The 27,340-nt window shown below is 43.4% G+C and overlaps 1 protein-coding gene across 3 annotated transcripts in view; it reads right to left on the bottom strand.

The window, feature by feature from the left end:
* LOC307262841 (mitochondrial import inner membrane translocase subunit TIM16-like) overlaps window positions 1-27,340 on the bottom strand; it is a 115,925-nt gene that overhangs the window by 82,901 nt on the left and 5,684 nt on the right. For all 3 annotated transcript variants that reach the window (XR_013845264.1, XM_080043838.1, XM_080043836.1), the window contains exons 7-9: window positions 22,610-22,660; window positions 1,387-1,470; window positions 718-800 (exon numbers count right to left, since the gene is read on the bottom strand). Coding sequence is in view for 2 of the 3 variants with exons in the window: in XM_080043838.1 (XP_079899964.1) it covers window positions 718-800; window positions 1,387-1,470; window positions 22,610-22,660 (218 nt within the window). In the remaining variant the exon portion in view is untranslated. The remainder of the gene's footprint in view (window positions 1-717; window positions 801-1,386; window positions 1,471-22,609; window positions 22,661-27,340) is intronic.

Raw genomic sequence — 27,340 nt, forward strand, 5'->3', positions numbered from 1 at the left:
CACTCCCACCCTCTGTGTGCTACTACTCCCTCCAACCTTCCATTCCTCTGCTCTCTCTGGCGCACGCCCATCCTACCGCTGGGCAGCCCAGTTAGAAAAGAATGATCACAGATGATGGAGATGGACAGGAGCAGAATGGACACGCAGTGAGCCGACCGTAAAAGTACCTGTCACCTCACCTGACCCTTTGCAGTGGACAAGGAGACTTGGAGCACACACATACCTGCATTGAGAGAGGATAGGAGAGAGTGTGTGTGTGTGTGTGTGTGTGTGTGTGTGTGTGTGTGTGTGTGTGTGTGTGTGTGTGTGTGTGTGTGTGTGTGTGTGTGTGTGTGTGTGTGTGTGTGTGTGTGTGTGTGTGTGTGTGTGTGTGTGTGTCTCCCTCCCAGGAAATGGCAAAAATGTGGAGGGACAGTGTAAGAGCCTCTGGGAGGTCTGCAGGCCAATCCATCCAAACAGCCCACAAGAAAGCTTCACAATGTTGCGGAGGCCCCCTCCATACATCGTTCAGTATATGTTAAATGCCACACACCAGTATTCACATACCTCGCACATAAACTGTATGCTAAGTATGTCATTTCACACACACACACGCACACAGGGTCCCACTTTGTCCGGCAACACGTGACCTCTCGCAGTCTCACTGACAGACATGAAAGTAAAACAGTGTCAGGGTCGTTAATATGTCAGTAACGACCACACTGACTCTGCACTCACCCGTTGGCAGTGCCGAGTGATGCGGAGCTGACCGAAGAGCTCAGCTTCCGGCTGTCCCAGAGCCTCACCTCACGACCACGCATCTACACAACAAGACAACATGACAAGATAAGTCCCTTCAACACAAGATGAGTTGTTTCACCAGCTAAATGAGACTTACAAAGCATACAAACTAAGGTTAAAATAGTAATAAATGTATCATATACCGTAAAAAAAAAATGTAGTTCATAGCGTCTAGGAGTGAACGGCAACATGTGTCACATAGACCAAGTATGTGTACGATTTTGATCATATTTTATTCCATTGTTAAAAAATCTTTTGATGGCACTTTATAGAGGAAACATTTCACAAACTGTAGAAGTAGAGCGCTTAGCATGGCAGAAAATAAAACATTGTGGGCTTTCAGAATCAACCAGTGAACCTAAATGGATTATCCTAACGAGGCTGACAGCTTGACAGCCAACCCTTGTAACACATTTGCGTCCCTGCATTAAATGTTAATCAATGTGTCGTTGATCTGAGGGGCATTGTCATCGTACATCTGCAAAATGTGGTTATGTCATACTATTCACATTCAACAATTATTATTGGCACCAAAAAGGCCGAGCAAAACGGCTACCCTTTTCATTACATTAAATGTCACACAAGTAACACAGGACTCTCTCTCACCATATCAAAGCCGGTGGTGAGTAAGAAGTCGTCTCTGGCCCACAGGATGCGTGAATCCTTGTTGTTCTGAAGGCCTTTGGCACTCTGTGGGACAAACAATGTAGACTTTGAAACAGGATGACAAAACAAGGATGATTAAATAGATCTTTACTTGACAACTTGATCCCAACCCTTCTAAGTCAATGTGTCTATGATACCTTTAACTATAACCTTGTGTTATTATGGTTATGGGGGGGAGGGGGGTGATGAGTGAAAGATTTGCAGGGAAGAGAGAAAGACAGGAAAGGAAAGAAGACAGACAGGTCTATTACTAGGTGCCTTTGACAGAACAAGACTTGTCCAATGAAAGGGGGAGCTTGTTATTGTTGATGAAGCAAGACAAGGCGACTGCTGCCCCGAGCACAGATTAGATTACGGAAGTGTGACACCGCATGTGTGTGTGTGTGTGTGTGTGTGTGTGTGTGTGTGTGTGTGTGTGTGTGTGTGTGTGTGTGTGTGTGTGTGTTCACCGTACGGAGACCTTTGTTGCACAGTTTCCATGAGGACTGTGTGTCAAAACAGCACTGCAATGTTTAGGTGTCATGCCAGTGTCAAATCCTAACTAGACATGTTGTCAAGAGTGTTGAAACCAGGGAGTGTACATGTTTGCCAAGACGAAAACACGCAAGTGGAGGGGGATCACGTAAGCAAGCTAATGTGCTGGATTTTGTACACATTGTATTCAACAATGTGCTGCTTTCTGATCAAGATTGTTCATGTACTGTCATTATGACGGTGGGGACAAAAGATAGAGACTACATGCCCAAGGCTGGCTCACAGGGCAGTCAGACAACTACTTAAAAGTGTTGTTCCTAAGTAACCAGGGCTTAAAAATCCTTATATTCGTGCTATTTAGAGCTTATCTGTAAGGTCCTACTACCTACTCTTAATGTCTCACCAGCCCCCATCAGTGAGCCCCTTGGTAGGTGTTTTGTAACAACTCTTCTTACACTGGGCTTTTCCCAGAAGGCACGGAGGTCAGTTATGAAGTTTCCATAGAAGAGGAGCTGCTACGCCTTCAGCCCCACTGTGTCTCCCCAAATTACTTCTGTCATTTTTATGGCCACACTAACCCTGAGGAGCGTGGCTGGAGCGCTGTGTGTGTGACTGGGAGACAAATGCTTATTTTTCTGAGGCTTAACACTCACAACCTCTCCACAGAGTGCACAGCCTTGTGCTTCTATCACTGTGAAATAGCCGCAGATGACAAACTGTAAAAACAAAACGGGCAGAACATGAGCTGCAATGTTGCTGAACACGGGTTAGGTTACAGGGTGACAGAGCTCAGCGCTGTACGGTGTACATTAATATAGGACTGTGTTATGCAAGTCCAACTGTCACAATTGAGAAGCAAATGTGAAACTAAAAGTTGGACAAATGGGGGTGAAAACGATATAGAAAATGCAGTTTGAGAAGCACATGTGGGCCCTAAGAATTAAAACTCAAACCCCAATTCCTTCTGTCTCCTTTCTGACGTCACACACGCCACATGCGCGGCCTTGTGGTTTGGGAAGCGGCTGCTGAACTGGAGAAATGGAGGGTCTGGTTTTATCAAATTTCTTTTCAACTGTCTAAATCCAATATAGCATATAGCTTGCTCTTCCCAAATCCTCTGCAGGGGGGCTTCTTACCCCGGTTCAATATGGAAAATAAATGACACATATGCATGTTTAAGGAATAGAAGAAAAGGGAGGATAAGGGTTGTCTTTTTCTGTCTGTGGAATTTCTGTTTCTTCCTTGATTTCAATGAAAGGGAATTGGAATAGCAATATTATTAAAGCTATACCAGGCTACGTGCCAAAAAATCACTGGAGAATAGAGAGGAAATAAATAGATATAAATCTGACGTCTACCAAGAAATCTGGGTTGGAAGGGGTTGGAAAAATAAGACGATTTTCCCTAAAATGATTGACATTTTCTGCAAAATGTAAAGCTTTGGCCAAGAACTCCTGTGCTGGAAGCATCCCTGCCGGTGAAGCAGAACAAACAATAAATCAAAGTAATTTTGGGCTGTCAGTTGAATATGTACAGTACGTATAGGCCACACTGGTGGTTCAAACCAAAACGTATTGCTCTCAGTGAAGTGGAGACATTGTTAAATATGTTGCGAGCACATGCCGACATCAAAATCCCAGTTTTACAAAAGGGAAACTCTCAGATGTGTACTCTTGGACCTCTCTCAGGGAAGATATGTCTATATGTCTATACCAGTGTTTTATCTGACACCATCTGTATGCAATACAAATGTTTTCTGGCTCCCGGTGAGCTCCTCAAATAGCTTGATCCACTAAGAGGGATTAGAAAACACTCTACTGACCCGGCTCTCAAAGACCTTTCTGAAGTAACGCTAACCAAAGCACTGACAGGGTTGATAATAAGTCTTGGATTGGATAAACACTAAAGTCGTGACTGGAGATCATTTTTCATGCCTCTTACAGGTATCTGAACTCATATTCGCCTGGATTTGTCCCTGCAAGTGAGTCGGGGCGGGGGTTGAAAAATAGCCCCAGACGAGCGAGAGGTCCAGAGTAAACCGAGGCCTCCGAAAAGCGATAGATCAGAAAAAAGAGCGGTGGGGGGAGGGGGGGGGAAGGGTAGAGCCAGCGCTGTATAAACAGACGCGGAGAGCATTCACTGCCATTGAGCTGTTCATCACCGGCGCCATGGGCTGATTTCCTTCCAGGGGCAAGCCCATCGCAGAGCATGGTACTCTGACCAAACTAGGAACAGGCCCGAGGTCCAGGGTCTGTTTAACATTGGGACTGCTTTTAGGAGCAACATGTGGCTTCTGAATTTCTACTTCTGGCTGACGGCAGGAGATTTCCAATTGTTTTCAGATTACATGCAAGAGTAAACGGCGCACATTCTGCATGATCACTTGTTTTTTTTGTCGTTGCCATATTCAAGTCATGCTGATCCCGCTGCTGAACACCAGATGAGTGTGTCAGGGTGACTGTCTGTTTCCAAATACATCATCTGTATTACTCTCTAATAAGTGGAAAAGTAGCCTCATAGATGATTGTTGGTGTAATGCAATGAGATGTCATCCAGCAAGGCATTATGCGGGCCAATCAAATATACGCAAGCTCACATCCATAGTACTTTACTTTGCAATGTGAATGCCGTATTATCATGTCAACGTGAAACACATAAACAATTGCGGCCGTGATAACTTTCAAGAGTCGTACAATCCTGTCTGTGAATATTACACACCTGTGAAGTGTTACATCTCATGATAACATTCATTTGTATTTCAGACTGGACGTCCTGTACTGCTTTTCAACATATACCTTAAGCAACCCTTTTTTTTTTTTGAGCAGCGTAGGTTTGGTTTCACATTGCAGTTTTGCCAGCGCACTAAAGAACTTTCCATGACATACCCGCGTCCTGTGTTTATGACCTACATGGGGCTGCGTCCCCCTATACTGGACATTGATTGGTTTGTAGATAGGCGTGCGTCTGATGTCAGCGTTTCTATACAGCGGTAAAGCCTTCACCAGCCGCCACGGTTTTTCAACAGAAAAATGTATAAAGAGATTCATTTCCTGCAGCGCTGTATAGTTCGGGCGGCCGCCTAGACAACCCACACCTCCTGAAATCTTTAGGATTAATCTTCTGAAAATCTATCAAACAGATGCTAATACATTTGAATAAAACCCAAATGTACAGTATGTATCCACCTGCTGGTAGAACAAGAGGTAAAGTCAGGGGATCACCAAAGTCGGCACCATTCATTCCTGAGAGTTAAATCAAATAGTTGATCAGATCTTTCAGTCCATAGCAAAGTATTGGATCAACAGAGCCACATGCCACTAGCATGGCTAAAAAGGCAATACTGACTCTAGAGGAGCTTCAGAACACCCCTTCTGTTATCCTGTCTTTAGGCCTGTCCACGGAGCAGGGAGGCCAGAAAGACAAGTGTCTACTTTAGGGATCAATAATAAAATAAAACAATAATTAATAACAAATAAAAACCCACTGAAAATATATCACCTTTCCGTAAACCCTGCACTGAAGCGGGCCGACTTTGCCATTACAGCATCCCTCAGGCCTTCACTATGCTTCATGAGCCAACCACTTTCAGAGCTGAAGGCAAATAAAGTCTCTCACGGCAGACATCCATACATGCTACATAGATCACATCACTGTGCCGTGATGTAATGCGTCACCAGGATATGAAGGCACGTGCAGCTCTGAGCCTTTCAATGGACGATGTCATCGTGGGCTTGGAGGCTGGAGTGGTAAAATTGCAATCGAGGATCTGCAGGTTTGAGCCGGGCCTCGGCTCACCTTTTCCTAATAAACAGTGTTTCAAACTTAAGGAAGCGTAACGGCAGCCGTCAGACAGCTACATTACTACTAACACCGCGGGGCAGCCAGAGGACACAACATCTGGACAGAGTGTGTGCGTGTGCAGAAATGTTTCCAAACTGTATCGCTCCTCCGCAGTCATGAATTTAAATCAAGTCCCATTCACATACAGCCCCCCCCCCCTCCTAACGGCTGAACCTTACCGACATGCTACAAATCTATCATGACGCATTTGAAAAAACAGGGAGAAAAGGATGGGGGGGGGGGGAATAAAGAAAATAAGACAAATGTTTTCCTTAGCAGCTGAACAAAGGATCCAAGCTGATGGAATTTGCACAGAAGGACGGAGAGGAATATGCACAGGAGGTTTAAAGAATCGGCTACACCTGTTTGGATGACTGGCGCAAGCACACACGCGCACACACACACACACACACACACACACACACACACACACACACACACACACACACACACACACACACACACACACACACACACACACACACACACACACACACACGCACAATAAAAGGAAGTTAGTCAAAGTAACATCACATCTGGGAAAAGTTTATTTCCAACACAGGTGTCTGCATGGAGATGTGGGAAAGTATTTTCAGACTACTAAATGGTTTAAAAAAAGGTCTTATATCTTCTAATATTTATAAGAGGGAATGCTCAAGAAGAAAGCAGGAAAGCGTTGCTGGCCGTGATAGCGTAAATAAAACTTGAATGACACAATGCAGGGATTTACGCCACGGTAAAACACTTTGCAGACTTTGATCTGTAGACACAGGAAAGTGCAAGTCAGCTGTCTGGCCAATTATGGTTTTATGGGTCTATTAAATATCCTCTCCCAATGAAAACAAACGAGGATCACTCCATCTCCTTCTGTCTTTCTCCCCCCTCGACCATACCTTCAGAACTCCAACAGACGGAGAGCACATTCTGTGTCACTCACAGAGAATGTTGATAAACCCACCGGGATGAAGATCAGGTGTCTGTGTTCACATATGGGAACCATCACCATCTCTGCATCTCCCTGTGCCTCCCCCACTGGCTCTCAGTCTGTCTGTTCTGAGCACCTCTCTCTGTGTGTCGGCTAAAATAGGTGTCTTAAGTATTAAACAGCGAGTGCCAGTGGTAGAGAGATTAATTCAGTGAGTTGTCAAATCAAGTGTTTATTGACCCAACGTCATCGTGTCTGTTAGTATTGAGCATGAAAACAGATCATCCAGTCACTCAAGCTGTTTTTCCACCAAAAGTAGCAGGCATTTTAGATCCGGGTACCCCTCTTCAAGGAACTTATGTTGGTTCAGAATAGATATATTGTCACTACTCTCTGAAGTTAAATCAAACTCATTTGTCATTTCAAAATGTCAGCCACAAAATTTCTTGTGCAGCTGGGGCAGTTTGGCTTTCGTACATAATGTAATGGTTCAATAGTTCATTTTGGGAGCGTGTGCTTTCTTTCCAAGAGTTAGAAGAGCATATGGATACCACTCTGTCTGTTTAATAAGATGCTACAGCCGGCAGCCAGTTATATTAACTTAGCAAAAAAACTGAAAAAGGGGAGTAAAAAAAGCTAAGCTGGTTCTATTTTTTATTCTACTTTTGTTAAGTCTTTATTGAACATGGTAAGAATAATGCAAACAAAATAAAACGAATGAGCAGTAAAAAAAGGAAAGAAATGGGATCCTCAGGATCCTAAGCAACAAATACATAACTCAAATAATATAGTTCATGTTCAAAAGGGATCGGAAGAAGTAAAAAAATAACTTTTCTGGTCCTACCCCCTCTTATTTTATAGTTTTTCACAAGAAATAATAAATCATTCAAATGTTATCATCCAAATGCCGATACTTTTTCAAAATGTCCAGCCATGCTTTTAAGAAACTGAGAGATACAGGTAGAAAAGAGGACTTGTAACTTGCTTAAAAATGTATTGCAAGACTAAACCTTGAATGGTAAAAATATGCATATTTTATTCCAAAGGCTGACTGTGTCCCTGTGTTATCGAAACTTTATTTTACCGACGCCGGAGTCTGTTTGCTGGTTCCTCGACCGTTCTGGATCCCGCTCTGCTGCGTAGAGTGAAAAAAAAAAAAAAAAAAAAAACATCCACCATATAAAGCCCCAGCTGCAGCCACTCATCTGTTCAACCTGTTACTCATTTTCCCCCTCTCTGTCTTTCCGCTCTTCTTACAGAATCATCACTTCTTTTTTTTAAACTTTATTTCCACTCCTCTAATCAATAAGCGTTGCCTTGAATCTTTCACCACCCCTCAAACAGACTCACTCTCCGTCTTTTCATCCGCGGCTAATTGGTCTTTTCCAGCAATCATGGGCTTTTCTTCATCCTGCTCTGTCTTTACGGCCCATTTGAGTTGTGTTACCGAGTCAGGATTCACTATCTGCAAAGTAACTCTGACTTTACTTAAAAAAGGCCTTCTAGACAGAAGGCAGGGGGGGGGGGGGAAACTGGGGGGGGTAGAAGATGGAAATCAACCCGACCATTTTATTCTTTCATTTCCTCTGCCGACTACCGCCACGTTCCCTCCATTAATTGGAACCATCTTTTATTTCGCTCGTTTGTCCAAAAAAAGGTCCAGAAGCCGCAAGACGTTCTTTTAATTTTCCATACTTCTCTCCTTCCTCTGCTCTCTCTCTCTCTCTCTTCCTGAGGATGAAAATTAATGTGCAAGGTCAGACGCTGGGCAGGGAGAGTAATCTAATGAAATGAAAGAAAGAAAGAAAGAAAAAAAAACAAGACTGAAGGTGCAGCTGTAATAGCATACATCTGAAAAGTGACCCCGATGACACTGGAGGGCCCTTACACACTGAACTCATGATGAATGAGAGAGCTTTAGCTAATATAGTATGTGCAATATCCAAACAATTCTATAGGTAGCGTCATTGAAATACAAACGACCGATTTGGAAATTCAAATCTAAGTTAAGTAAAAACTTTGACTGATTCACATCGCAGACTGTTCCTGCAATCACTCTTTTTCCTATTAGCTTTGCCTGCAGTCATTCATTCCTCCCCCCCCCACACACCGTCTCATTTCCTTTGTGTCAGCAATTGTAAAGCACTGTGGAGTAAAACACTAACTGAGATGTGAGCCAACAAGACAACGAGCAGGGCTACGAGGCCACGTCTGCTCCACAGGCATCAGGCAGGACCTGTATAGCCCCTGGGGACAGACTATAGTGATACAAACTGGACTGATCCCCCAGTTAAATATAGCATCCAGCTAGAATGGGATATCCAGAAGTCTTCTCCCCACAGGCCAGTTGATTGGATTTTATTTTTGCTTTTTCATCCCTACACTCTTCCTCTCTTCAACCTCAATGGAAAGAGATGTGGGGGATAAATAAAGGACACAAAAGATGGATGGAGAATACAGGGATGAGTGGTGGAAGAAATTACTCTTGGTTTTTACACACAAGGCATATCAATCTTGCAGGGATCAAGGGAGGGGGGGGGGGGTTTCTCCAATGTTATCCTACATACTTCCCAAGCACTACATCATGACCCAAGGTATCATATATCTGATATAACCCCTCTTATAAAAGGTGACAGGTGCAATGCTGTCATGAAAGTTGCTACGCATCCAAAATGAAATCATAAGACATCTGTAAAACACATTTAACCGACCAATTCAGTCCCTGTTTGTACATGCGTTACACTGTACGTTTTTCCAACAATAAAAAATAACAATAAATCAACCCATCAAAATAGTTCATTTTCTGTCAATCAACTAATTGATCAAGTCGTGGTTTCAGCTCCAGGCCTAAAACTTAATGACAATATCATGAAAGTCTGTCCTCCATAATAACATGTTCCTGGCCAACAGGACAGAGAGCTGAATCAGCTTCTGTGCGCCATGGGGACTTCCAGATTGATCACCACCGACTGCTCTCAACAAGACGTCACCAAGTTTTTTAAGAGGGCAAGAGAAAATACACTGGCCCTAGGAATCATTTACCCTATATGGAAAAGTACTTCAAGAGGGGGGGGGGGGGGAAGGTAAATGGAAAGGGGGAGGGGGGGTAACCAGAGATCAGTTCCTTTTAGGATTGGTAATGAATGTAGAGAGAGAAAGAGACTGTCAAAGTGTTGGGAAGAAAAATAAAATAAAAAAGCAGTGCACGAGAGATTAGGAGAGCTGCAGCATAGGTTAGAAAGATGATTTGAGGCTGCATTGAGTATAAAATGTGTGGTTTTTCCACAAGTGGCTAAAAATACAGGCAGGAAAAAAATGGAAGTTGTATGCACAAGCTCTCCGGCCGCAACTAAAGAGGCCCCGCTTTCTCACCAGTGTAGGCTTTCCAGAGCTGGAACTGCGCTGCCGTACCCAAACTGCTGCTGCAGTCGTTTGTCTGTTCGTTCTCTCTTCTATCATCAACATTTTAATTCATACACATCTTATTTAGATCGCAGAAATGAAAAGGGTTACTGTACATGCATGTAAAGCAGTAGATTCTCTTTTTTTTTTTATCATGGCTATTTTCCACTACATGGTACTCTACTCGACTCTTTTCATTTTCCACTATGAAAAACTCCTTGGTGCCTGGTACCTACTTTTTTGGTACCTACCTACTCCATTAAGGTTCCAGGGACCAGTTACTAAATGGTAACATGAAACACTACCTACCACTGCCAAGTAACTGTTGCAGTCGCAGTTTTGAGAGTTTGTCGTCTTTCCAGTTTTTTGTTGTACAACCTACATCACAAACTTGCTGTCAGTATATGAGCCTATAGCCGCTCACTGCACTCCTCAGGACCTTAATAACCATTCCCTTACCCTGCCTCACTACAAAAGCTGCCCGGGCCTTTTCGGGTTAAAACCCCTCAGCTGTGGAATTCCCTACCTGAGGAGATCAGGCACGCTCAGTTAACTCCTTTAAATCACTTCTCAAAAACGTATTTTTACCGGAACGCTTTTATATAGCAAGTCCGTGGTTTTTCCAAGATTTTGGCCCACATTGGTTTAACAGACAGTTCTAATTCATTTCTAGTGACTTTATGCTGACTGTATTTTGATTCCTCATGTAAAACAGCTCAGACTCTGTGCTTATTGTGTTATTATGTTTCTTTGGTTACTTTGTTTGTATCTTCTGTTATTAGTGACTTCTCTGCTATGTAGATCACTTTGTGACCTTGTCTCCATAAGTGCTATATAAATAAATGTTACTAACTACTTACTTTCTTTCAAGACTGGCATCCCAGACAACCAAATACAGTAGATCATCACGTTTTGTTGCCGAAAAAAAAAAATAGAGTAGTGTAGTGCCGTTACTATGTAACAGAAAAGCGCCATTATACAGCATGTGCAATTGTTGAGGAATCTGCAGGGACAGGTGTAAAATCCATTACCCAGCCTGAGCCAGCGCAGGTCATTTTCTATCCACTCACAGTCTGTTGTTCGAAAGATCTAGCCATGGATCACCTGTTTTTTATTTTGCTTATTCTGGAAGACTAACGACAGTAAGATGTTATCTGCCAAAGCATGACAGATTGATGACAATATAAGTATTCAGAAAAGGGCCACCCAAACAAATGGTGCTAAAATTGAATCATGAGATGTAAATAGTCCCTTAATCCCTCAGTGTTGTCTAATATTATCAGTAGAGTCGTGAATCATATGTAATGATGTCTCAAAATGTTCCCATCTCAATGAGTCCTCCTTATTGTTTTCTTAAAAACTAGGTTTTGGGTGCAGTAAGGCAGACTTTCATTCTGGATTTTTTGGTCCAGACTATGCGAACAAATCAGTTTAACTGCCCTGCTAAGTGAAATCTAACACTGAAGTGGTAGAAAGACTGTAATTATTGAGCAACGGTGCTAATTGGGCCGTGTGGCCACAGTCGGAGACCCAGCCAGCCATACGTGCCAGTTGGGGCTGCGGTCGTCTCTGGGGCCAGAGGGACTAAAGATTGAACCCAATCACGCCACAGTTTGGGGGGGGGGGGGGACTGGCACCGACTGCAATGTACCTACTGGCAGGGTGCCTCCCTCTGGGAACACTACCCAAGGTTGCAGAGGATAGTCTTGGATCAGATAACCATATAGAGCTAATAGGTTCCTGGAACTAACATGATTAACGAGACCATTGAATTGACTGAATCTGCGTATCTGCCCAAAAGAAGCACGAGAGAACCAGAAGAGATTTTGAGTGCATGTTTGGCGATCTCCAGGGTTTTTTTATGCTCATTGCGGTTGAGGTTCAAGCAATGAATATTCCAGAGACGCACTCAGTGGCTTTGTCTTTTAAATCCAAAAAGAGAAGGACAGGGCACCAATGACAGAGGAAGGAATGAGGCTGCTAATGAAGGCAATACCTCTGACACTTAGTGCTGATGAGAATCTGCACACCAGACCTGCTCCGTAAAAGACAAAGAGAGGATTCTTCGGGATGGGTTTCTTATGAAGAGAGGGTGTGTCAGAAAGAGCAGGAGCACACAACAGCGCACGGCTAACCATGCACACACTGTTGGAGACACCACGAAGCCCCTCAGTTCTTGTAGCCTGACCCAACCCTCCAGTGCCTGTTGTCATTTATGGCTCTTTCATAGCCTGCAATGGATACAGTTGGTTGGCTTTACTCCCTTCCCTGAAAACCACATCACAGAGGCTTCACATCTTCAAAGTACCCCCACGTCTTTTGCATAGAAGCATGAATTGTGCACAGTGGGATTCGCTCAGGAAGCACATGTGTCTAAGGCATGTCATGTTCATATCATTTGTGTATAATCATGGACTCCTTCACCCTGTGTAAATACCGGAGGTTTTGCAATCTTTTCTTGATCTGCTCTTTGTTTGCTGCAATCAAAGTGTGCTATTGGAACCTTCCTGCATCAACTTAAAGGCAAAATAATTCACATCCAAGCGAAACGTTTAATGTGATTACATATACAGCAGCACGTGTGAGCCCAGAGGGACATGGAAGTGCAATTAGAAGTGTGTAAAATGCAAGCCAATGATAAGGCGTATGTCTTTTAAACATTGGGTATATCATTTCAATGCCCCAAGACCAAGTGTCATCTCCTGGCACATGTGTGTAGAAAGCATAGCCCTGGAAGCTTACTGACAGCTTGATTAATGACCTCATCTTGACTATGTTAACACGTAGCTCAATCTCCTGCTGCTGCTGCTGCTGCTCACGTTGCTCCGCGCCCTCCCGACGCTAACTTTACCCCCACACTCAACAGTCTCACTCAGGGAGAACTTCTCTTTGGCTCTTGCATGAAACCACAAATGGTGACCGAACCTGTTGTCTTAAGAGGCTCAATTAGTAAAAGATGACGTAAGTTTGCTTTTGTTGCAGAAGGACGTGCCATTTGTCAGACTTGTGTAATGGGCTCGTTATGAATGCCGCACATTTTCGTTTTGGCTTTCAAGAAGTCAAAACATTCAGCACTAATGCAGGTATGCGCACCTGTGTCCCATTTTCATAACCCGTGGTAAACGGCAGCTGCACTGGAGTACAGCACATTCTTCTAAATCAAACCCCTGGAGGAGCCTACAGGGAGGACTTGTTCTTCATGGCACAGTCTAAATCAGGCCTTTGAATCTGTTATCTGCAGGTTTCACTGGATTTACTTCATTTTGGTCAGGTATTGGTGATTATGTCACTTGAAAATAAATTGGTTACGGTTGTAAAATTTGAATAAAAGAAAAATTCATCCCGCTACTTAATATGATTATCATATGAGTGATATGTTGACACCGACATTCTAAAATGTATCAATTAGCTATGGAAAAGATTTGTTATATTTCAGTAAAATAACATGTTATTCAAGCTCATCTGTTCTGTTATTCAACCAATTATCGCTGATTAGATAATCACCGCACATAAACCATTTCATTTTTTCAGAGTGGTACAGCTATTTCCATCAATTACAATTCATTGTAATTGATTCATTACATTCAATCACTTCTGGAATGATGGAAACTCCTACGCTTAATGAAATGATTTGTTGACCAATTCAAATAACAGGTATCTATTAGGTAGATTTAAACATCCAATAAATCATTTAGAGTAATGATGTCTGCAATATGCATATTACAACTACGTTTTTGTGAATCCTACAAAATCAAAAACACAAGACTGCATGTGCATTCAAAAAAGTTGACATTTATCTTTGGGAGCATCTACTGATTGCCAGAGCTGGTTAACCAGTAAGCAGCTCTTGTTAGAGTGTACTCAACTGACTATTTGAAGAAAATACAGTATATATTGAACAGTCTCTCTGTCTTAAAACTCTCACCCTGTCATTCAGCATCATGCTGCTCTGTTTGATTCAAAGTTAAGACCTGATTGTTGCTCTATGAATTGTGTCTGACGCACACATATTTATTAGAGTGTATGTAACTGTATCACACACCATTCAGTCTTCTAACTCACCACTGTGTAAGATGCACACAATCCCACCCCATCCGTACCCTTTGTGGCAACCATCACTTTACACACAAACAGCGCCTGCCGCCTTCAGCTAACTTAAAAGTCACACAAACCACACACATCTGACAAATAAACCACAGTAATTGATCATTTGCAGAACAACACCAGATAGAGAATATCAACAACAAGCCAACCCACACCTCAATCTGCTTCTCTGGCTGTGAACAATAAAAACAAGGACTGAATTCTCCCTTCTCTTTTACTACCTCCAGAAGTGCCAGCCTTTGGCCAAGTCTAAAGTGAAGACAGAGAAACAATTTGCTGTTCTAAATAACAAGGATTAATATAAGCAAGCAGTGTGCGTGGGGTGATTAAAGCCACATTGTAGTTTCTGAAAAGTGAAGCAGAGATAGAGCGGGAAAACAAAGGCAACGACACATGGGTGGCTGTGAGATGCTGATGTAGATGTTATGATTCACGTTTTCTATTAAATTAAATCAGAAAGCATTTATCTCGATTTCAAATCAAATGACGGATACTTCCCAAAACAAGGGATTCCCATGTGACCTGAGCTCATTTTCATGGGCATTTTATTTCAGTTCATATTCTAATCCCTCAAATCAGAGAAAAAGATTCAGACCAAGTTTGATGGACAGCTGAAGAGGACACTAATCCACCCAGGATATTTAGTCTCTCAGGATGGAGCAGGAGAAATAGCTAATAGTCATCCATTCTTGGCTCCAGGTGTCACCCACATGTGTGCGTACGCGGCCTTAATTAGTTGGAAAACTAAGAGACCCAGAGCAGCCAGCACGCTAATGAGGCCTCCGCTCGAAAAACAGCGCACACATGTGAGCAAAGAGCTCCGCCACTGCCAGCTGGCTCTTACCCCTTTCCTCTAGAAAAGCACTTCAGCGCCACCACCCCCAGAGCACACACCCACAAACACAGGCCCCAGTGGGATTTGATCATCCAGCTAAAAACCCCTTCAGACTTCTACTTGCGACCCTGCACTGACCTCCCCCCAGCAACCATATTGACCAACCATCATTGACTCATCTGTCTGTTTATACCTGGACACACAGAGCGTAATTCAAACATGACATCAAAACAAACCTAGGGCCAGATTATCTCTTCGTTTACAATGAAAATAAGCACAGCGCGAGGAGTTAAGTCATAAAAACTGAGCACTGGTGTGTCGTGATTGAGACGGATTCCATTCCCAGTGCAAGCCATTGGAATAATCCTCATTTTATGCCACTTGCTGTGCTACAGCACACATCCCCCAGAGATGGAGAGAGAAGAGAAGAATGACAGAAAGAAAAATAAGTAGGAAGGAGGGGGAACCACATCTGGGCTGAGTTACCCACTGGTTATTACCAGGCCCTGAACCCAGCAGGGTCCGATGGAGACAGATACAAGGCACCATGCATGGGGGCGAATGGGAAAAAGGGTGAATATAAAAGAGAGAGAAAGAGAGTAGTCTGCACTTAGGTTAAAGAAGAAATATAATTGCAGATATGTAGCCTACTAACCCAAGGAGGGGAAAAAGCATTTTGAAGCATGACAGGGGTTAAAATGTCAAGACAGGCTCTGGCTAATAAGGGGTGACATAAAGACACGTGATTATCAGCCACAGGAAGGTCAAAGTCAAAGGTCAAAAAGGGGTTATATCGGTTAGATGGGGATCAGTCTACTAATTGGCAGCTTCACCTTTGTGCAATTAAAAGACATATTTCTTGCCAGGTGTATTTTTGTTTCTCTCTTTATCATCATTAATAGCACCTGATATTCCTACGAGCAGGCTGGGGTTGAAAGTGTATCATGGTGTTGCTATGAAGAAAAATAAATACAGATATACATCTCAGTTATCATGTCAATATTTGAAGAAATGTTTTCGATTATGCAATATTGGATCCTAAATTGTGTGCTTTGTGCCATCATGCGTGCACCAGCGAGGTGAGGATGTTATGAGGAGAATGTCGCAGTGTGTACAGAGGGATGTGTCTGTGTCATGTTTACATTTGCAAAGAGGAATTGATGTAGCTCACATATTTAGCAGTAGAAAATCTTGCCACACATGCAGAAACAGCAAAGGAGAGTCTGGCCATTAAATCACATGTTATAAAGAACTGTCTCCCGTCAGCCAGAGAGCATGATCTAATAGATTGGCTGTATAGATTAATCGTTTTTAAACACAGAAGCATTTCTGGCGCGGTCGAGCAGCGAGTATACAGGCAGTGACATATTCTTGGAATGAGCTCCCCGGTTCTTTATAGACATTAGACTTCAAAATTTCACAATGTTGACTCAGTATCCTTGTGGTGTTAACATTAGACAGTCTCCAAACTCTAAACAACTCTTCATTCTGCGGGAAGTATCAAAATCTCATTATCTGGCAAACGCCGAAAAACGTTCTGTGCGAAGAAATCATTTGTTGGTACAACAGAATACTCAGCATTTTTCAGACTGAGAATGGAATTTAATTTTCACATGTGTGTCTCTCTGGACATCTGATGAAGATGTTATTATGACACCCTTTTGAAGACAAGAGGATAACGTTATCCCCCCCCCCCCCCTCTTCAACCTGTGGGCCCAACCTAAGAAAGCTGCTTCAGTGCATGTTAACAGGTCAGCAACTCATTATTATTTTTCAAAAGAGATGAATCTGTGCATTGTTATTTAAATTACATTTGAAATATGTTAGTCTATAAAAGGTCAGACCATTTAAAAAAAAAATAACCCTTCCCCATTGCCCAAATGCTATTCTGTTAAAGATATAAAACAGGAAAAAGCCGAACAATCGTCACAATGGTAAGGCACAATTTAACTAAATTATAACATTAAACAGAGAGTTTGATACTATTGTTTTGAACTACTGTATATACAAAGAAATGAAACAAATTTCACTAAAATGGAGAAATGTACAATAATCTGTGACAGGCAAATATCAGGTAATAAAGTTGGCCATCCCAATGACTGGGCCTGGCTCTTATACAGATACACCTGTTCAGCGAGAAGAAAACATAAAGGTATATATATTTATTGTGTAGGGATATACACTAATATACTAATGCAGGAGACGGAGAAACATAATATAGAGGAAATAAACAGAACACAATTAAGTTCTTCCATTTCACGTCATCTCTCTCAATGTTTTCTTTCTTTCATAGCCCTCCCTCTGGGTCTACATCTGTGATACAAACTAAAGTCTTCTGCTACAGTCAAAGGGCTTCATTGTGCTGCCTGCCAGAGTCCACACACACACACACACACACACACACACACACACGACCGTGCCCACTGGTAGTTTATTCTGCCTGTAATGAGAGTAAAGACACACTTACAGCCCCCCCCCCCACTCCCCAAACACACTTTTCTAGTTATAATAATTAAAAGACACATAGATAACAGTCATACAAAAGTGGTTTATTATGCCTGTAATGAGAAGTCCAAGTATGCAGGCACACACAAACACACACACACACCTTCCAGGAGTTCAGTCAGTGTGTAATTTATGGCAGGATATAAAAGATGGTATGAGTGACCACCTATAGTCAGTCAAACCACTGTGCTTTCCCCTAGGCCCTGCCCAGCGTTCCCTCCTCAAGTCCAAAGCCATTCCTGCCCCGTGGTCCTCTCTCTAATTTCACCCCAAGCAGCAGAAGCTTGGAGCTGAAAAAAAGTTGGAAATCTGGCCCCGGAGTCCAGCAAAACTATTCCCTTTTTCCTGCCTGGCTCCTCTTCCAGCAACCACAGATCGACAGCTCTATGGCCAGCGCTGGCCCAAAACTATGAGGGGTATTTTCAGCACTGTAATTTGAAGAACACATGGTGTACACACACACACACACACACACACACACAGACACAGACACAGACACAGACACAGACACAGACACAGACACAGACACAGACACAGACACAGACACAGACACAGACACAGACACACAGACACACAGACACACAGACACACAGACACACAGACACACACACACACACACACACACACACACACACACACACACACACACACACACACACACACACACACACACACACACACACACACACACACACACACACACACACACACACACACACAGAATAACACACTCAGCAAATGCAGGGATACTAAGGGGGACGGATCAAAAAGGGAGAATAAGACAGGAGGGAGGGAGAGGAGACACAAGAGGCTGCTAAGGCACGTGTCCTCATGTCCACACAACACTTTGTCCCCCATGAGGATCATCAGGTCAGCAAATGTGCCTGTTCTAGCCGTGTGCCGGGCCAGTACGGGAAAGCAAGGGCGGAGGTCTGGCTGCATAGCGATATATAAACTAATCTGAAGACCGAGAGGCCAGTATAGGGATGCTATGGCAGAGAGGGCAGAACACGGAATAAAGAAAAAAGAGGGAAAAAAACTACTTTAATACTACTCATAATGTTAATCTTGGGTGATTCAACACTGTTCTATACTTACACTGTATGGGACGTACAGTGCATCTGAAAAATAAATCTAAAAGGTTTTATTTGATTTATAACTCTTAAGCTGAGAGATATATTGGAACATGTATCAAACATATTTGCTCTTCTAGTGGGCAGAATGTGAGGAAAATTTTCAAGCAAAATGTAAAAAAAACTAAGCAAAATTCGAATCGAAAATCCAATCTGCTCTCCAGTGCTGGGACAGAGAAGGAGAAGGATGCCACATGTAGGGGGGGGGGCGTGCACTCTCCACAATGTGTGCTGACTTACCCAGATATGACCGTCCTATTGCTCATGCACGTACATCCATACACACTTTGCTCTGATTACAGATGCAGAATATACTCCTTCTGTCCAGGACTTTAATTACCTAGCCCGCGCAGTCTTATTTCCCGTAAATACAGCGAGGGCATAGGCTGTAATTATGGCCTATATATATACACAGTACCCCACCTGGCTAGAGGAGAACACAGTTCAGGGCTGGCCGCAGGGATGAGCCAGTCCCACTATATGCTGCCCCTGGGTGGAACCAGGACACCGGTGGACTAAGCCAGGGGCTGAATCCAAGGAGGGAGCTAGGGGAGCTGTAGGTACACCTCCAGCCTCCATCCCAAAAGAGACACACTCTCCTCACAGACATGATGGCAGGAACCAACAAAGAGTAAACACCAATGGTAGAGTGGGACAATTACCATGATATCTGAAGAACAAATGCTGATCCTTCACTACTGCAAGTAATGGAAACCCGGCAAACAGACTACAGAAATCTGGTCCTTATTATCTTCAGTGTCACTTGTTACAGTTGTCGATCTAAAAGCAACTGATGACCACTTTAATGAAAAATACACAACAATCAGGGCGTGTTGACTTGATATTTCCAGACATTACTGGTCAAAGAAGTGATTTGCATAGCGTAGATTCAGGGATACAATATAGCACAGCTCCCAATGATATCATGGTTGTGTGTGTGTGTGTGTGTGTGTGTGTGTGTGTGTGTGTGCGCGTGTGTGTGTGCATGCGTGCGTGCGTGCATGTGTGTGGTCTTGCATTCGGAGGAGGCTTTAAAATGGGGAAAAGCCTGTTATGTGTTCCCGTGCAGAAATTCCTAAAGTACACAAATCAATCATGGATAAAATAATGTGACACTGTGCTATAATGCTCTGCAGCCTTCGTGAGATAGCCTTCTCCCAAAATCTTTACAGAGTTGTGGCTTTTTCTTGACGAGGACTGACTGACTGACTGACTGGCTCTCGTGTTAGAAAAACCAAACAGCCCTTCCAGTGAGGTTACAAATTCCAATAGCTTGGACACTTCCATGCCCCTCTCTGTTTACTCTGTGGGCAGATTGCTCTTTCCCTGCCATCACAACGCATCCACAACAACAAACTCATCAGAAAGGGAAGAAAAAAAACAGAGAAAGTGGCAAACAAATCTTGTGGGAATTCCTTGTAAACCACTGACAATGATGTGAAATGGTTTGTTATGTTTTTTATGGCGGTGTAGAAATTAGAGCTTCACACTTTTTCTAGGCAGCCAAATGACTAGCCTCATCACGTTTCAGTGTATTTAGAAATTTGTCGACCGCACTCGTTTAACCCTCCTTCAGCAGATGGGGTGTTAATAGGGAGCGGCTCTCCCCGTTTTCGAGTGTTGCACATCTGAAAGCTGTCAGGGTGAGGCTGCCCACTAGCCCTCTCAAAGCAGGACCTCGAAAAAGAGAGAGAGAGAGAGATACACAGAGCAAACATGAAAGCACAAAAACCAAAGCAGGGAAGTGCACAACCCTTTAATAACTTGGGATGTGGGTCGTAACTCTTCTTTGGTTTTGAGGTGGTGAAGCCATGTGCAGAGGGGGACAGTGTGCGCTGACTCAGGCCTCTTCTCCCCGTGGTCCTCCTCCCCTCCATGGCAGCAGGATCCAGTAGGATTAATGACAGAGTGGGAAAGAGAGAGACAACACAGACAGACTAGCAGTGGACTTTGGCTCAATGCTCCCTTCTGTGTCCCGGTGGCACAACTTTATTTATTTATTTTTTTTGCATTGCATTGCAGACCATTTTATAAATTGACAATCATTTTGTTGCGGATTAAACTTCTTGTGGTTCTTTGCCTTGATACCGGGTTTAGAAAATGACGGAGATAGGGAAGGAGAGAGAGAAAGACAGAAAGAAAGAAGAACTAAAACTTAAATAAACCAAGCACATGTATTTAGCTTGTCTTTCATTGTGATTGCATGCATACTATATACTGTACATATACGGTATATATATATATATATTATTTTTTAAGGATTTATAATGAATAAAAGCACCACGGAAGAAAAGTTATTTAAATATTATTTTTGACTAGAACAAGGTATCAGCATTGGTTACGTTAAAGTCCTGCATTAAAAATCTTACTAAAAGTAAAAGGCACATAGGATTTAACAACACAATGTAATTAAAGCATATAAATGATATAGTTATTGTATATCATTGGGTTACTTTTTCTGATGGAACAATGGGTAGGCCTGTGTAAAGCTTATCTTAACAACTTCATAAGTATAAAATAGCACACAAAAAAAAAAGCCAAATGTTCAAATCTGCCTCAAGTCTTTCGTCCTGTTTTTCCTCTCTCTCTCTCTCTCCCCCACCCCCATATGGTCTGTTGCTCACCAGTGTCAAATATAAAGTCAAAATTGCCATTGACTTGGCTGGAATGTCTCAGCAGGACATCCCCGCCACCAATAACCACTGGGCTCTTACTGGAGACGCTGGTTCAGACACAGTCTACCCAATGAATGAGACCTTTAGGCTGTGCAAAGAGATGTACTGGCAACATCAGGGCAATTTTATTTGAATTTCTTTCATATATTTTGGCAATCTGGAGTGGTGCTAAAAAAGCTATGATCAATGTGCGCAGTGAGAGAAACAGACAAAGAGAGAGCCCCCCCCCCCTCGCAATAGAGTCCATTCAAAGAGGCTGCAGGAAAGCAGTGAGTTAACAAGGCCTTCAACACGGACACACACCTGATGTAAACACCCAGGTTCAAACACTGGAAAGCAGCTAGCAGATGCAGCTCATGTTACATATAAGCAAACACAGACACCTCGGCACTGTACTCGCACTCTGCATTGTGAGGCCGTACGTACAGTTCTAAGTGTGCCGCCAAGAAAATAACCCGCATTTTTTTTCCAGCCTGTCAAAGCCAGTGACATCACACACACCTCTGAAACAGTAAGCCTTTCATGAAGGTGTCAACGTTTCAAAACGCATAATGAACAACAACACATGGGGGAGGCACAGGCGCACGCACAGACAAAGATATGCAGAGACACGGGCCCATGATGAGCACACAGAAATGCAGTCCTCTTCCATCTGACTTCCATACAGGGTGAAGTGCCTTCCAGGTATTGTATGTATATACAAATGACAGAGAGCCCATGGCCTGAGGCAGAGTGAATATCTCAGTAATTAAAACACCTTTGGAGGTCTGCCACAGAAATATGTTAAAATATTAGCTCTACATTCCCTCCATGTACAAATAACACTGGTTGTGTCGGCGAGCCATCAGCTCAGTGCCAGCTGTCACCGGTGAGAGATTTCCAATAAGGAGAAGAAGGAGTGGTGTGTGTGCAGAGAGGTTGATGGTGCTACGGCTTTAGTGTGGGTCGGTTACCCCGTGGGAAGAGGAGAGCTTTGTGTAGCACATCACATCAATCAATAGTGGATGAGTCAGGAAGAGTGGTCAGTGGTGAACTGACTGGGTTACTGTCAAAATGTTTTTCACTAGATGTAGCAGTAGTGTGGAGGGAGGGGGGGGCGGGGGGGGGGAACACAGTCTCTTCCCTCATACACCTTCCCCCATTCTCTGCCTTAAAATAGTGCTACATGAAGTCCTGAATAAAGGGCTTTCTCATTTTTGATGTGCCTGTTTTCAAAGAGCTGTTGCCAGGTGTTGTGGCCGTGCAGTGAGGGCGTCATTAGGAGACTTACCTGCACAGGTGTCAGCTGGGCTCTAGGGTCAAACACTCGCAGCATCTTGTCCTAGAAAAAAATTAATAAAAAAGGAAAAACTTCAGTTGAAGACTTCAAAAAGTTTAATTTCATAAATAACGATACAAGATATAGCTTTATAAAATCAGCTTTTGCTTTTGGTTTAATACTCAGTGCAAAGGTTTAATAAAAACAAGTTAAAAGTTTATTAATTTTTTTTTAAATGGTACTCCTAGCTAAAACTAATGCACTAACACACAAACAGTGCGGCAATACATCCTACCTTCATGGCGGTAATGAAGTGTAGTTTTTGTAGAAAGTGGGTGTGATTTTGTACAGTTCTGTGGTGCTGTTGAACTGTTTTGCATTATAAGGAGATGTGGTTCTGTAATTTAGCTGACCTCTATTGATACACATGAAGAAACATGGACGGCATCTAAAGTTCATTACCAAAAGCTTTTTGAGGCAAGTCTGTGTTTTGAAGAACAATGGCATGCGAGAGAGGGCAAAGACTATGCACAAGCCAGGTCACGATTTTCAACTTCTCCCCCAGAAAACCAATAGGAATTAAGGGCTGAAATGTGAAAGCTACATATTAGACTCATTAATAAAAAAAAGACACCCTACACCTCCGTGCCATTCTGATGAAGAATAACACAAAGTCCTGTGAAGTTTCCCTGAGTTTATCAGACTGATCTGACTGACTCATATGGCGGCTCATGCAAAGCGGTGACCTCTCCTCGGCCTCATGTGCCTGGACGGACGGCGGGCGGGTCTGTAAAACGCACGCCCTGGCATCAATCACTGCAGCCAATCACAGAGGCTCCTGCGTGATTGAGAGGAAATGGGGCCTAATGGGATCAGGCTGTGACCGGGACATGCGTGTCTGCAGCCCTGTCACTCAATACTGGCTGTGTGACTGTGATCGCAGCAGACACACACACAGGCCCTGATAGCAGGTAATAAGTGAAGGAGCTTTAGGACTAAACCACACACGCGCACGCATGCACACACACACACATACACATACACACACACTTCAAACACATATACAAGTCAGAGGGAATCAGGAGGCTGACAGTGACACAGTCAAGCGCACACTCACACACACGGTTTTATAGCTATACTTGCGAGGACGCTCATTGACATAATGGATTCTCCAGTCCCTTACTCTAACCTAAAACATCCCAACTACTTCCCTAACCCCAGGCCTTACACTATCCCTAACCTCAACCTAAAGCCATGAAAACGTACTCACTTTCCAAAAATTCCTCTCTTTCATCTTGTTCTCTTCACCAATCTAAGAGGGGATTTATTTGCTGTTTCTTAGCTTGAATAGCAAAAAGGGGGGTTTCTGTGTGTGTGTCTCAGCTTGTGTGTGTGTGTGCCTGTATGTATGAAGCCCACCCAGGTATATGATGGCCCAAGGCTACATCTTCAGGCCCTTGTGACCTATGCCTAATCCAGGGGCTCAGTGATCAGTGCCAACACACACACACACACACACACACACACACACACACACACACACGACAAGAGTCCAGTCCACCTGTTATGACGATCCAACGCAAAAACGTGGCTGAAAAGATATTATCTGTGACCTTTAAGTATTAATTATTAATTATCTGTGAATTATTTTCTCAATTAATCAGTGAATAATCATGTCCATGATGAGTGGTTAGTGGTTTCCAGAGACACGGTACTAAACTTCTTAAACAGCCAGTATGATCATGACCAAGAAAAAAATCCTAACATTACAGAAGCTGAAACCAAACAAGACATTATCTGAAGATGCAGGTCAATATCAAGCTGCTTTATTTTCTTACCAGCCAGAGTTCCCCGCATTCGCAAACACACATTTGTAATAACCAAACACGCTCATATCTACTGCACGCATACAGTATACACAAAGATACATTTGTCAAGTGTTGTTGTGCAAACAACAGCATGAGGAGAGGAAACTATCTGGCAGTGCAAACACACAGATGAGGGGCAACTCACATACAGATGTGTCCACCAAGCAACCACAAACACACACACACACACACACACACACTAAGCCAATGACAATACCCTGTATAAACAGTAAACACACACCCCTCAACTAATAAATGCACAGATGGAGGGCCAAGATAGCTATGTGTGCACTTTTGTGTGTGTGTGTGTGTGTGTGTGTGTGTGTGTGTGTGTGTGTGTGTGTGTGTGTGTGTGTGTGTGTGTGTGTGTGTGTGTGTGTGTGTGTGTGTGTGTGTGTGTGTGTGTGTGTGTGTGTGTGTGTGTGTGTGTGTGTGTGTGTGTGTGTGTGTGTGTGTGTGTGTGTGTGTGTGTGTGTGTGCTGAGACAGCAGCTGTTTAATCACAGTGACAGGGCCTCATTCTCAAGCTGCTGTTAATGAGTTTCCTCTGTGAGTCTGCCGCACACAAACTTTCACATGTACGCAAACACTGTGCTGTCGCTGGGAATCTTCAGCCTCTGTCTTCTTCACCCACATCCACACAGTCTAGCCCTGTTCCCAGTCTCCCACGGTTACCAGTGTCTGAGCTCTGTTGTGATTGGCAGTTCCAGACCTCAGGATCCCCCCCGTCCATCTCGCCATAGAAAATGTGGTCTGGAGATCAGTTACTATTCTAAAATCTAAGGTTGTGCCTCGGGCCATAAATCCAGGGACACCTCATTTCTTAACAGTGCACCACCCTGTACCGTCCATGGTTTGGATAAACACAAGGCTTTCCTCCCTCTCTGCTGGTGCTACCTGTTGATTTTGCCGTACCCTAAAATAAATGGCGCCTTTCTCCCTCCGAGTCTGTCATAAATATACGTCTCTCTAGGTCCAAACGAGGCCTGTCATGATTCCTGGTTTTTTTTTTGGGGGGGGGGTGGTCTCCCCTTCATCTTCCCCTCCTTCCCCACCCCGCCTTGCGCCCCTCTCCCTCAATGTTTACCCTATGGTAGGGCCGGGGGGATTGGACCCACATGTTGGCGGGCCCTATTTGCTTTAATAAGTTGGATTGGAGAGATTGAAAGGGAGGCCTTCTGGGTTAAATGACACCAGAGACCAACAGGGCACCAACCTTGGAGGGGCCCCCCCGACTCTGATCCCCCACCCCCCTGTTCCCCTCCACACTGCCTTTCTTTCTCAGGTGTCTTGTTCTTTAAGGCTACATTGAGGTTGAAGGCTGGGGGTGGTAGGCTCTGGTCCGGGTGATTATCCTGTCAAGGCCAATGGCAGGAGTTTGACAAAGCCAATGATGGGTGGAATAATTTGTTACTTGTCAGAGCGAAGACAAACACCGGGGATCGGACTGACAATCATACCTGTTAAGTAGGCAGCACATGCGCTATAGGGTTTTCTGTGCCAAAAGCCTATTACCTTTCAAGCACATGGAAGCTCATCACACATTGTCTAAAAGCAAACCGTGCGGGCCCACTGTCTCATTCTCACATCAATCAGTTCTATTTTGGTTTCAAGAAGGACAAACAAAAAGCATAAGGAAATTCACAGTGGTGCAGAGAGTGGGGTATAAACAACATGCAGAAAATAAAATCTGTTAAACTTCACTAATGAAAAAATGCCTCTAGCGCTTATACAACTCCAAATCCATTTATGTTACCATTCCAACTCGACTAATAAATCCCTTCTTTCTGCTCATAAACCCATACCACCTCCCTCCTTACTCCTCCTGCACAACATATTAACAACCTAATGGAAAAGCTCTTCAAGCTGGGAGATTATGTCCTGACGACAGAGAGGAGAACGAGACCATATGGATTCATAAAGAAAACCCAGGGAGACTTTCACTCCTCTTGGCTTCTTCCCCCTGTATGCTCCATAACAAAAAAGCAGTGTTGGTATTCAGTTCCTGGTTAGATCCCAACTCACAGCAGAAGACATGGGGGTTCAAAGGGGCAGACATGGGTGTGTGTGTATACTGGGGATTTGGAGGGGGTTGGGGGGGGGGGGTCAAGTGGGGTAGGGACAACAACAACAGAAAAAGCCCTGATAGATTTATACTCCACACACAGGGTTTTATGCCCTTGTTAGTGGCCTAATTAAAAAGTTAGTACAGGAAAATCTCCACAGGCTCTTTATCAACCATGGCCAAGACTTATTTCTTTGTCATCACTATTACCGTATTAAAAAAACAAACTGGCTAGTATCGTTTTACGCCGTAAGGGTTCTCTGAGTGTATTCTTTTATTTCTCTCCTCAAGAGAAGTGTACACTAATTCCAAGTATGTGTGGTGTGACCCATGCACTTTTTTTATGAGCAGCAGTAGCCCTGTTGACATTCAGATGAAAGAAACCCCAAGTAAACAAATGAGGGGCAGCCAGTCCAATGTGAGGCATGCAACATGAATGTGGAACACTGGTGGCATCTAGTGGTTACACAGTGCAACTACAGCAATATTAAAAAGTTATTTTATAGATACAGGCTGTGTTCCAGTACCCATACCACCTACCTACTATTTAGTATGGGAGAAAAAAATATTTAGGATGTCCCGATTCTTGTGGCCAGATTCAGTATGGTTAGAAATACTCGCATGTCTACTACATCTGGTCGAGATTTTTAGTGTTGAAAAAACAGCATCCTATTTGGGCGATTCTCACCCATAATCCAGTGCGAACGGAAGTGACGTCACATCGACATAGCCTTCATATGAAAATGAACGGGGATGCGACGGATATAAAAGCAAGAGGCAAGATCAACAAGCTTATTTTATGGTCAAATGT

Source organism: Ammodytes marinus, assembly GCF_949987685.1.
Source record: "Ammodytes marinus genome assembly, chromosome: 16".
Classification (NCBI taxonomy): Eukaryota; Metazoa; Chordata; class Actinopteri; order Uranoscopiformes; family Ammodytidae; genus Ammodytes; species Ammodytes marinus.